The sequence below is a fragment of the Daphnia pulicaria genome, chromosome 1 (genome assembly GCF_021234035.1).
Source record: "Daphnia pulicaria isolate SC F1-1A chromosome 1, SC_F0-13Bv2, whole genome shotgun sequence".
NCBI classification, from domain to species: Eukaryota; Metazoa; Arthropoda; class Branchiopoda; order Diplostraca; family Daphniidae; genus Daphnia; species Daphnia pulicaria.
In genome coordinates, this window is record NC_060913.1 from 22,227,942 (window position 1) to 22,240,271 (window position 12,330).

The window sequence follows — 12,330 nt, forward strand, 5'->3', positions numbered from 1 at the left end:
CACACGCTCCTCTAAGCCAAGGTACGGATTTTTTTTTTCAAAACCTTAAATAATTACTAATTATGCCGTTTGTCTACCGCGGTAGTCGAGATAGAATAACCTAAGTCCTCGCCTAAACCTTTACCATAACAGGGGTGTCATCCGCATTAACTAAGGACATGTTTAGTTATTATTTCATGTTGTTGGCTGGAATGTCCTGTAGTTGCCACATCCTCCAAATATTAACCCAGAATTAATCCTATCTTAAGTTAATTCTTTTCTTCTTTGATAACACGAAAACTGTTTAGAACTGCCGTTCATCGATTCATACATATTTTGGCACTCGAGCCTAATTTCAATTTCTCCCCGGCTTTGATCGTGACCTTTTTTTATCAATCAATAATCAAAAATTTATGTAGAGCTCATTGATGTTTAATTGACGAAGTGTAATTAACCAAAGGAAATTCCTGATTTCCTTAAGAGTTTCCAAAAGGAATCATCTCTGAAAATCATCCAGTAATGTGGTTTGTCATCATTAGTTGGGGTGTGAAATGTAGCGGGGAACCAAAAGAAGAAAAGCAAAGAGTGAGGAGATTTCTACTGCAGATAAATATCAGGATTTGTGTGCTGTTGCCGACTCTAGTAGACGCGTTGAAGCCAGTCCACCACCTTCTGGTAATTTTGTCTCATCCAGTTGAGATTGTTCTTGGCCCGGTCGATCGCCTGTTGAGTAGCTCGTTCCGCACCACTAAGCTCTTCACTCCTGTCCTCCCGGAACTGAATAAACTATTGCGTACATGAAACAGGAAATTTAGCATTGATCAGTCAGTCATTTTTGCAACTTGATTTACTTCTTTCAGTTCAAGTTCGGTGTTGAACGACTTCGCCACTGCTTTGATAATGTAAGAAAAGAAATTGGTCGGAACCCTACATCAGAGAGGGTATCAATCAAACAAATTATTTAGGATGAAGGATACAGGCAGTAGTAATCAAGCACTTACACTTTACGCAATTCCGTCCACTTTTCACGAATGAAGTTGAAAGTCATGTAGCGACCCAGTGAATTGGAAGCAACTTGGCTGATGACGCGACCAGCGTCTTGTTTTCGGATTCCTGAGGTCGGGTTGAGACTCATCTCCAACATCCTATACCAAAACAAGAATTTGTCATCAAAGAATTGAAAAATCAAATCAAATTAAAAATTCTATTTTAAAGCTGATTTTACTTAGCTAAAATCCAGGGCTTTTCTGAACACGACATGGAAGTAAGAAGAACATCTCGTTCGCTGGCCACATTGCTGGCCATGTAGCGGTTCAAAGCGAATTCCCATTCAACTTCGTCGCCTTCCGCGATGGCTGTGCACGCCACAGTGCCTTTCAGGTTAGGTGAAATAATACTTCAAAAAAAGGAAACAAAAAGCTGTAAGTAAATTAAGACTAGATTACTAAAAAAATCTGATTTACTCAATATTCTCAGGATCGGCCATCCACTGAGCGTAGGAATTGACAGCTCGGCTGATGCAGTCCTTGTTGCCTATGGAACAAGCCCACGAAACGGCCTTGGTACGCAATTTGGTCAATAGAAGATCCTCGCCGACCTTTTGGTCGAACCCCACCAGGTTGTACAGCGGCATGATGATTGTGCGGAAATGTTTCTTCAGCAACCCGTATCCGGAAGTGCGAGACATCATTGAGGAAATGTAATTCATGCCCGCTAGGGCGGCATCCCACGGAACGTAATCGGCTTCGTGTTCCAGGTAACGCGTCAGGTTCAGCGCAGTTTCGTAATCCAGCAGGCCGGCTTCGGCCAAATTAAGTGAATCGTCCATAATTTGAGCTCGGTTGATGGCGGAAATGGCCAAGTGGTTGGTCATCAGCTGCTGGCCAATCATCTGCCAATTTTTCGAATCATAGTTGATGCGATAATAACCTGAAATTATAATGCGCGTTAATAGTGAAACTGGCCGAATCATGTTAAACACAGAAACTTACCCATCTGGTCAACGTTGAAAATGACCCATTGATTTTTATCGGCTGGAATGCTCAGTTCGTGTTTCTTGCTAGTCTGTCCGTCAGCTAACCAGGTGGATCCTAACGTCTGGAAGTCTGTCGTGTAGGTTAGTGGTACCCACCAAAGGTAAACCGTTTTGTCCTGGCTGCTGGCGTTGGAGCGTTGCATCAAGAAGCGTTCCTATATTCTCCATTTGAGACACATTTTATTGTCTGTCGAAATCTGATATTCCATTTGTGTTACCTGGCTAAGGAAAACGGAATTGTTTTCGTATTCTCGAGTCACCGTGACGACCGGGAAACCTGCAACAACACCATTTAAACAAGAAAATTAGATTGAGGCACATTCGAGAGCTTCAGTACGCCAAATTACCCATTTTTAAAGTCCAGGTGTCCATGATTTGTTTCACGTCGGTGGGCAGTGGGACCTTGTCGACTTTCGCTTGTTTAGTTAGCGCGTCCCAAAGATCATCTTGAACGGCGTTACCGTATTGGCTTTTGGCGACAAACGGAATCAGCTCAAGAAGGTCTCAAACAGCGAGCAGGGTATTATTACGCTATAAGGCATCTTACCGTGATTTTAAATAGTTTGAAAGTCCTTGTCTGAAGGTTTTTTCACCGAGGAAAGCGGCCAACATCCGGATGATGGTGGCACCTTTTCCATAAGAAATGCGGTCGAAAATTTCGTGGATTTCATTCGGATGGTGAACGACGACGCTGATGGGGTGACTTGATTCAAGGGCGTCCAAGCTCATCACGTTCTGCAGTTCGCTAGTCACGAACTGCTGCAGCCATTTCAGCCCTGGTTCGACATGTTGGGCGCCGAGGTACTCTGCATCAATAAATTAAAACATTCAATACTTATTGAACCAAGATATTTAGCAAATGAATAGCAAATTAAAATAAAACCTGCGTAGCTTGCAAAACCCTCGTTCAACCACAAGTCCGTCCACCTTTTAAATGATTAAGTAAAAAAAGAAAACACAGTGGTGAATGTATTAAAGTAAAAAAGTAATAATAAAAATGGCAAATATCCAATCCTTACCAGTCCATTGTGACGAGATTTCCGAACCACTGATGAGCCAATTCGTGGGCGATTACCTCACACACTCTTTCTTTGTTGGTAACCGACGATTTCTTTTCATCGTACAGCAGCGCAGTTTCTCTGTTAAATTACCAAAAATAGAAATGAACATTATTATGTTTTCAAAATGCCAAAGAATTGTCTTAATTTAAAAACCTGTAAGTAATCAATCCCCAATTTTCCATGGCACCTGAACTCGGAAAAATGCAAGCGAATCTCAGTTAATAAAACCCAAAGCAGAGTCAAAACGAAATTGAATGAAATGAAAAAGACCTGAAGCAAAGTCGGGAATGGCAATCATATCCTGCTTGGGCAACGGAAATGGAATCTGGAAATAGTCTTCAAAGAAAGTTTGAATTTTCGGCCCAATTTCGCTCGCGTATCTTTGAGAGATCACACAAATGAGATTATTATTTCAAATTCAGGAGCGAAAATTTGATTAGTGAACATAAGGAGGAAAGAAAACTCACTGGGTTTGGTTGCGAGCCGAAGGGCGTGCGTAAATGTTGAACTTCCACGTTGCGTTGCCGACGTCGGCCTCGACTTGCGTAAAATTGGCCACAATGAAGGCGACCAGGTAAGTCGACATGGGGACCGAAGGAGCGAAATGGTCCCAATAAAATTCTTCCATGCCTTCCCTGTCAAGCCAAATATTAAAAAAGGATATTAAGAATCATTTTAAGGCGTGAATGCATGTGAAACTGCCGTTAAACCGAGATGCAATCACCAATACGGATGCCAATTGAACATGAAATTGTTAAATAATAAGATAATAATGTCTAGATATTTTATGAGATGATGCGCGACTTGCATTTGTGTTGTCTTGATCAGCGGCATGTTGGAAAGAGCAGTCATATCGCGATGACGACCCAAAGTGACGGTGAAAGTTGCCTTCATGTTGGGTTCGTCGAAGCACGGGAAAGCTCGGCGGGCATCCGTCGGCTCCATTTGAGACACGGCCATGGACCTGATGTCGAAGAGTAATTTATATCGACGCTTTCGAGGAAATTCGCTCATCAAGGAAATTTGATCAAGTGGGAATTTGATTGGATCGGGTGAGAGAGGCTGCAGACAATTAATCAGGTAACTTATAGTTTGCGTGTTTTTACTTTTCAACTCCATCCTCCTTATAAGTGGAACGGTACAAGCCCCGCAGCTGATCGGTCAGGTTGCCAACGAAATTCATCGACAACGTGTAGTTGGCGCCTTTGGCCAGCTTGTCCTTATCTTTGAGACGAATGATGAGAAACTCCATATCCGTTTCATAATGGATCCCGTCGCTAGCAACCGTCAGGGTTTTCCCACCTGGTTTTCCCTGTTCAATCACCTGGGAAAGAAAACAAAATGCTCCAATTAACCTTCAGCATCCCCTGCTGGATATATACTGGGCCGTAAATACCTTGACGGATTGCGGATCGACGACAATGTCAGCACTGTGGAGGACTATGCGGTCCGTTTCCATTTGGCATTGCAGGTCGATAGACACTTGACCCAGAATGGAAAAGTTGCCTTTCTCCAAGACGGGGAAGAGTCGGACATCATAGTGAATAGGCAGGACGGTCCGCGGCAAACGAACGTCCTTCTTGCTGGTGGTGTCGTGCTGAGGCTGGTCTTTCTTGTCGCTACCAGACGAATCGGGAGCAGCGGCTTTATTGGTGGTGGCCTCGGGATCGGGATCGGGCGAAAAAGAGGCCAATTGACCACCCACAGCATACGCAGGTGGAACGGCAGCTGGAACAGCGACGGACCAGGCTGGGTAATAGACACCATGGATGTGGTAGAATTGCTCAGCAGCTTCCAGATCCTGGGCCTCCATGGCGAAGACGCAAGCGGCCAAAGCCGCCAAAACCCAACAAAGGGGCTGGAATAATAAAATGCGATTGCACAATTTAAATCTTTGGTAAGAAGAGAATATTAAATTGGAATATTTACCATTGACTTGTACATGTTGAGGATGAGGAGAGTTGCTGCTGGGCTGATACTTGGCGATCAAGTGTGTCTTTTTCATGTTTCGGCTGGGCCAATTTATACCCCGAAAATTGCTGTCCGAATCCGCATGACAATCCTTCCCTAGATATGGGCCACACCCAAAGTCCCATCCCTACAGGTGCATTCACATGAGCCAGCAACTGGTTTCTCATCTCGCTCGCATATCTTTTTTCTTTCTGACTTTGGTGTATGACCGATGCACGACATTGAATTGATTCTTCGACATATAGGAAGATCGAGGAAGATTGGTGGTGGCTGGGTTTTCCAACAGTTCCCCGGTTACGGACATTGGCCTTGAAATTAATATCAAAACATTTCGCTAGTCATTTTGGAAAAGGAATCGCGCGCGGATTGTAGGCTATAAGGGCGTTGGCCACTCTTGGCCATGGCGGCGGTTGTTGCACCTTCAGCAGAAGAGTTCGCAATTTCAAGCCAGTCCCGGCCAGTCCCAACAACATTACTATTTATGGGCCTTTCTTGAATTTTCCAGTTAAATTGACTCATGCGTGCTTTCATTGTTATCTCTAACTGTGGACGACTCGATCGTGTGCTGCTGTTCTATCTCGACACCCCCTCCTGTCGCTCTCCAACGATCGCGAAACTTCTTTCTTTTCTGAAAAAAACAAAACAAAACAAAAAATAACAGCATAAACAGGTTCCAAAGAAAAATATCATCAAAATAACGGTAACGGGTATCTCTGGTTGTCATCCCTCGCTTTTCATATCCCAAATTGGAATCTCTTCTAAAATTTTCTTGTGTTTTTAAAAATAATAATAACAATAGTCAGAATGAGACGTTCATCACCTATAGACAAGTTTCTATATCGGGAGCGCCAACGAACAGGTGCAATCGAGTTCATTAAAATTTATTAGAACCAAAATAAATCAGTAAATAACGATATCAAGTAAATTACTTTCCTACAATGTCGTTGCTTTTGGTCACAACATTTTTCTGTTTCTGACCTGTGTGCCGTGGAAAAGCGCAAGAACGGGGACGGTTGCGGCTAGGGAAATCCCATGACAATACACAAGAGCAGGTTTTATTCCATTAAAAACACCAAAAATTGAATTATCTGCTGTTTTACCCCAGATTCCCCATGATGAAACATCTCGACTGACGGTGCGGGTACGCAGCAAATGCTTGAATGCTATTGCGGAATTGGGAAATTATTGACGCAATCAACTTCATCAACTTAATTTCTAAATTTTACATTTTAGGAAATAAGAAAAACAGATATTACAAAGAAATAAGCTATATACCAGTTACCAGTGGCCTGGTAGAAATATAATTGCAATAATACATTTGATTACAATAATAGTAATCAAATGTAATCGGCAATACTTTTGATATCAGCAAATAAAGTTAAACGCAATTCAAAGATCTAATTCTGTAATTGGCAGTTATGGCACCGATTGAGGTGACTTGAGATGGATTTGCATGTTCACTTTAGATGAGGAGGAAAGTCCAATAACAAAGGGTCAAATGGAAAGCAATTGACAAAAACAGAAAGGAAGAAAATGGATATCAGCCCAACTACAAGTGTGCAGCCCAATCACATTCATGCCAAACGATTTGGTGTACGGCGCACGTCTTCTGATGAGCTGGCTATGGAAATGTATGGAGACGAATTTCAAAGCTAAGCGCCTAAGCCTTTTCCAGTCCCGCAATAAACTCGCTAGAATCCTGTATTGTAGCAGATGGATGATGTGGATGTACCCACTACCAAATGAGACACTGAACGACCGAATTGCAAATCACTTTGGGTTACAAGAAAGAAAGGCATCAAGGTTCGGTTACTCATCAAAGCTTTCAAGGAAAAGAATTTAAGTAAGCCTAAGCATGGTTCATTTTCGATAAATAATCCAACAGGTATTAGACGGCAACGGAAGATTGTCTTAAAAAACACTTTGAAGGCTAAAAATGAAGATCAAATAAATACGGTACGTAATTTGCAATTTTATATATCGTTCAAAGTGTTGCATAAAATGCAGACAACAAAATTTGTGGTCGCGATTCGATTGGATCGGGAAAACTTGAAAGGTGTTCTTCTATAATATTTCCGGACATTTCACTGTTTACTGTTGGACATTCTCGAAAGACATAACTAGTTTCTGTTGGTCGATTAAAATTGATTTACTTGGGTGAGTTTCTGCAATTTGACGAGGATGGAATTCAAGTTGACTTGGAACTGTTTTGAAATAAAAATCAACATAGACGCACAAAGACGCTACCACAAAGAAGCCAAATTTTTCTTTAAAAAAATTACTTAATAACTGTCGAAAGTTGAATGTATGAAGAAGAAACCGAATTTCAACACACTGATGGCCTGGCACTTTAGAGTTTAGAAAGAAAAGCGACTGACACAAATAAATTCGCAGGCATCAATCACAATAGGAGGACATTTCCGTGCTTATGTTCGTCGCAATCCAATTGACCGAGAAATGAATTGACCAGAGAATGACACAACAACAAAAGTCCGAAACTAAAATATCAAGGAATAATTTGCAATCTCTGTTTGCACTTGACCATGGCCATCTATAGTTCACGGCCCATCATCATACGCTTCTGTGTGGTACCAATTTTGGGTTCCCTTCCCCTTTCCCTGCCCCTTTCCTGTTGCCATAGTACATAGCCAGGGGGTCGTAAGTATTGGTTTTTTTTCCACATTTCCGCAGATTCTTTCCACCCTTTGGATGCCTGTGTGTCTGACTTGCAATGAGCCGTGGTCAGAATATCCAAAATGTAAGCGAATGACAGTCTAGTTGGTATAGCGGCGAATTTCCACAAGAGTAGTGATAGGTTCAAATCTATGCATATCACAATCAATTTTTCATAATTTTTCCTTGTTTTTTCTATATTTTTTAAGGGAATTAGATGGAATGCCTAGATTCTGTAAAAAAATGCGAGTTTTTTCACTTTTTTAAAACAAAATCTGAATTTGTTATTTTTTCTAAGTCCTTGCAAAAGACCGGCAAAAGAAAACAAATTTAGATTTTGTTTTAAAAAATGTGAAAAAACTCGCATTTTTTACAGAATCTAGGCATTCCATCTAATTCCCTTTAAAAACATAGAAAAAACAAGGAAAAATTATGAAAAAATGATTATGACCAGCACAGGTTTGAAACTATTACTTCTATGTTTCTTGAATGGAAATCCACAGCTATATCCATTAGACTGATGATCGCTTGCTTCTAACCGACTCTGACCATGGGAGGATGCAAGTCAGACACACAGGCATCCAAAGGGTGGAAAGAATCTGCGGAAATGTGGAAAAAAAACCAATACTTACGACCCCCTGGCTATGTACTATGGCAACAGGAAAGGGGCAGGGAAAGGGGAAGGGAACCCAAAATTGGTACCACACAGAAGCGTATGATGATGGGCCGTGAACTATAGATGGCCATGCACTTGACAAGACAAGTAAAATGCAGCAGGCTGGAAATCGGTGTGGGCCTGTGGGGTGTGCCATCGAATGGGTACGACATGAGCGCCACCAACAGCGGGGCCGAACAACTCGGGCATAAGCTTACGTCAACGATTACGTCTTAACGTGAACGTTTACGTCGATTAAGTCGCAATCAAACGATATCGGATATCAATACATTGCAAAATTTTTTGTTAAAATTTTACCAAAATAAAATAATTAGAATATAATGATATGTAAGGTAAGAATAAAAAAGTTCCTTCAACTTATTGCTTTTGATTTCATGGCATCTATGCTTTCATCACAATTTATTTTTGAAAAAGTAAATTGAATACATTAGATAGTTTCTTATTCATACACACTTGTTAGACCTATTATGAAACAAAACCGATTGAAATTCAGTGTGTTAAAATTTTACCAGTTTTTATCGTTTGTAATCATGAATCATCGATACAGCAGATTCCATGTTTGGCGATCGTCCGATGAAATAAAAAAATATTACCCTTTTGAATTTATTATCATGGAGGAGGAGCGGGTGTAATGGATAAGGCGTCGCATCACGAATTAATATGATGCACCTTGATACCAGAGTTCGAACCCCCTGGTGAGCAATGTTAGTTTCTCACACACCCGCTATGGCGCCACTTTGATGTGATTCGGAGATCGAATAATCTGTGAATTAAGACAAGGTAGCGGGTATAGGTAAGTATAGTAACGGTAAGTTAAGCAATTCTTCATAAATCAAAAATTTCCCACTCTACCATATTCTCCGACAACGCCCCGATTACGTATAAGCCATTACGCATGTTGCTAAACGAAATGCACATGTTATAAGGTAGCGCACTAGCGAAGCAGCTAAATGCGTGTATGTAACTCGAAGGTTTTAAGGACTAATAATTTAAATAGGATCTAGGAAGCAACTTCCCGCCCCAATTTACGGACTAAATAGGGCATGGCCACCGGGTGGCCCCTTTTTTTCGTTCTTAACAAACTAAAAAAGTTATTGATGATGTCGAATGTAAGCAAATGTAAGCTCAATAACACAAAAGAATTAGAACAGAAAATGATTAGAAAGAGGGGGGTATGAAATAAACTAACCTGAGTTACTAAGGTATACATGCAATAGTAGCTACCAGCTTTATTTAAGGATCAGAGTATGGCGATACTGAAATCAAGCGTTGTTTTTTTAGGCAGAAACCGCCTTTCGATGGTAATACGTATTTAGTCCGTTCAAACTCAGGGGGGATCTCTGCAGGGATGTATAATATGTTTTAAACAATGGGAATCGAACAGTTCAGTGGGCATTGGTCAACTAAATTTTTTTCTTGAATTCTTTGAACTATGTACCATACAGCAAAATAATACCAAGAATATCTAAAGAAAATGACAGTGAAACAATTTAGCACAAAAGAATTTTCAACCCATGAAAAACCGCCAGGTTAGCGCAGATAGCTGTAATTTCATGGTTTAAGAACTCTTAACATGCTCGTTCAACAGTCGTTCAACATTTCGGAAGTAAACGCCGTTTTTGTCGCCGTTATCGGCAACACCATGAAAACGGAGTGACAACAAGAATTTAGTAATCAAAATTCGTAATTTATAAAAAAAAAAGAGTCGTAATCAGGTTACAACAGCTATTTCTTCATTTTGAAAAGCTGGTACAACAAGTTATAAGTATCAATTCTTTAAAAATCGCTAACAGTGTTGGTGGTTACGCATTTATGTTCGGAATTTTTTCATTCGAAAATATTTAACTTGTGCTCAAGGAAATATCTATGTACATTACATTATTAAGAATTAAACATCTTACTGCTTATGGTATTGATCAGTGAAACTGAAATATACGATTATTGAACTCTTGGTTCAAAATTTTTTGAAATATACACGGTGTTATCCTCTATTTGTAGATAGCTAAGGCCAACAGTTCAAATAAAGATTATTTTACTTATAAATAAAACGACCGACGATTGCCTCATCGCAATAATTTACAAGCTTATTGAGCGCATACATGTCTAGATTAACTATAACACAATGTGACCTCGTTCAATCACATGTAATCAACGTGATGGACTGTAAAGAAACGGGCGCATACCTATTCGTAAATCAAACGTCAAAGTCCGAACAATCGCACCATTCCGTTTTTTATGGTTATATCCGTGTTTACTACTTGCTTGCTTATCGACGTTTGGCTCAGTACGGGGCTACTATAAATGAAGAAATGAGTGTACCAGTCGTTTCAGGAGATCTGCACTGTTCCCCAACAGAAGTTCACCATGAAGTTCCTAGCTCTTTTAACGGTTTGCGCCATTGGTGCTCTACAAATTGATGCATATGCAGGTGAATAAAAAATGTAGTAAAACGTAATTCATTCCATTTTATACTCACAAATTCTATCAATAGTTGAAAGGGCAACAGTCACCGATGCTGAGCTCCAGGCTCTTTCCCAGCAGCTCCACATCGATGACGTTAACGCTGTCCAGGGTATTGTCCTTAACATGCAATCAACCACGACATCCGGAAGCACCACAGACCGTTAGTCATTATTCGTATTATTATTTTTAAAATGTACTTGTGTCACTTTGTTTATTATTACCTCTTTTTAGGCTATTTACGAGCGTTCCGGCTGATGCCTTTTCCGGACCGACCATCAGCGCTCTGTTGGCTCTTTTCGATAATTACGACGAGAACTGCAAAGTGACTGAAGTGATCACAGCTGCAGAACAGACCGAAAACGATGCTTTCTTGGACGCTATTCTGGCCACTAGTGTTTTTCAACAAGCCCACGAATTCCTTGTTTCCAAAGGTATTAACTTAATTCATTTAAAAATTCTAGTTAATATTTTATTGGTTACCAAATCAGGATTGGCTGATGCGGATATCGCCGTCTTCAAGGAGTACTTGCGTCTCATCTGGATGGGCCAATACAATCGCGGTGGGGGAATTGAAGGCTCTTCCGGACTGGAACACGTCTTCCTGGGAGAAAAGAACGGAAACAGCATTTCCGGATACCACGGATGGATCAAGTATTATCGCGACGAATTGGCCGGAAAGATGAACTACCTGGGCTACATGACCAAAATCGATTTGGGCGTGGTTAGTATTTCAATTATGAAGACAGTGTACAAAAGTTATTTGAAAACGATAAAATTATTAATTTCAATTCGGTTGGTTATTTATTTACCTAGAGCTCCGTCGTTGAAATGCCCATGAACTGGGACGGCATTTACAAATCAATCAGTTCCATCTCTGTGTCTGGCAGCCCCGAAATCGAATTGGCCCTGGCCACCGTCTGCTTCCTGTCCAGACCCAACGCCAAGTGCCCACTCCTCGGCGCTGATGGCACACCCTACGCTTACCAAACTTACACTTTGGCGTATAATGGAAATACCTATGTTGGCAGCGCATACCCTACCTATTAAATTTAATTTACCCACTGACCAAAACCCAAACTATCATCACCTGCCGGTATTGAAAATTTATGCAAGCCTTCGCCATTGGCTTATCTTCAAGAAATATACTAGTATGCGTATTGCTATAATATGTTAAATTGTTAAATTAGGTAATAAGAGCGGATAGGAACGAAATATGTTCAAGAAATAACAGATAAAGTAACTCTACTAACTACTAACTAAGTACTTTTTAAGGCGAAATAAAAAAAGAAAACCAATGAAACCTAAATTTAAAGAATACGGGGAAAAAGGGAACTTAGTCAAACTTAGTTTCTCTATTTATGCTTGGTTCAAATAACCCTCCCCGATAGCTCAAATACACACAGCAAAGACACTAATATAAGCATTTATCACCTCCCAAAAGGAAACACGAAAGTTTCTTTTACTTCATCACT

General features: G+C 40.6%; 1 protein-coding gene and 1 pseudogene across 1 annotated transcript; one reads left to right on the forward strand and one right to left on the reverse strand.

The window, feature by feature from the left end:
• Nucleotides 1-404: 404 nt before the first annotated feature.
• On the reverse strand, nt 405-7,493 carry LOC124321106 (aminopeptidase N-like). The gene is made up of 19 exons (XM_046784013.1): nt 7,200-7,493; nt 5,005-5,674; nt 4,472-4,933; nt 4,182-4,399; nt 3,884-4,039; nt 3,543-3,710; nt 3,346-3,455; nt 3,229-3,262; nt 3,034-3,153; nt 2,898-2,941; nt 2,562-2,820; nt 2,362-2,483; nt 2,233-2,291; nt 1,971-2,169; nt 1,443-1,908; nt 1,205-1,375; nt 981-1,124; nt 831-906; nt 405-765 (listed from the first exon to the last, which is right to left on the reverse strand). Exons 2-19 carry the CDS (start codon nt 5,017-5,019, stop codon nt 619-621), a joined length of 2,970 nt encoding a protein of 989 aa, XP_046639969.1. The 5' UTR covers nt 5,020-5,674; nt 7,200-7,493; the 3' UTR covers nt 405-618.
• Nucleotides 7,494-10,671: 3,178 nt separating this feature from the next.
• Nucleotides 10,672-12,024, forward strand: LOC124321107 (annotated as a pseudogene).
• Nucleotides 12,025-12,330: the final 306 nt, after the last annotated feature.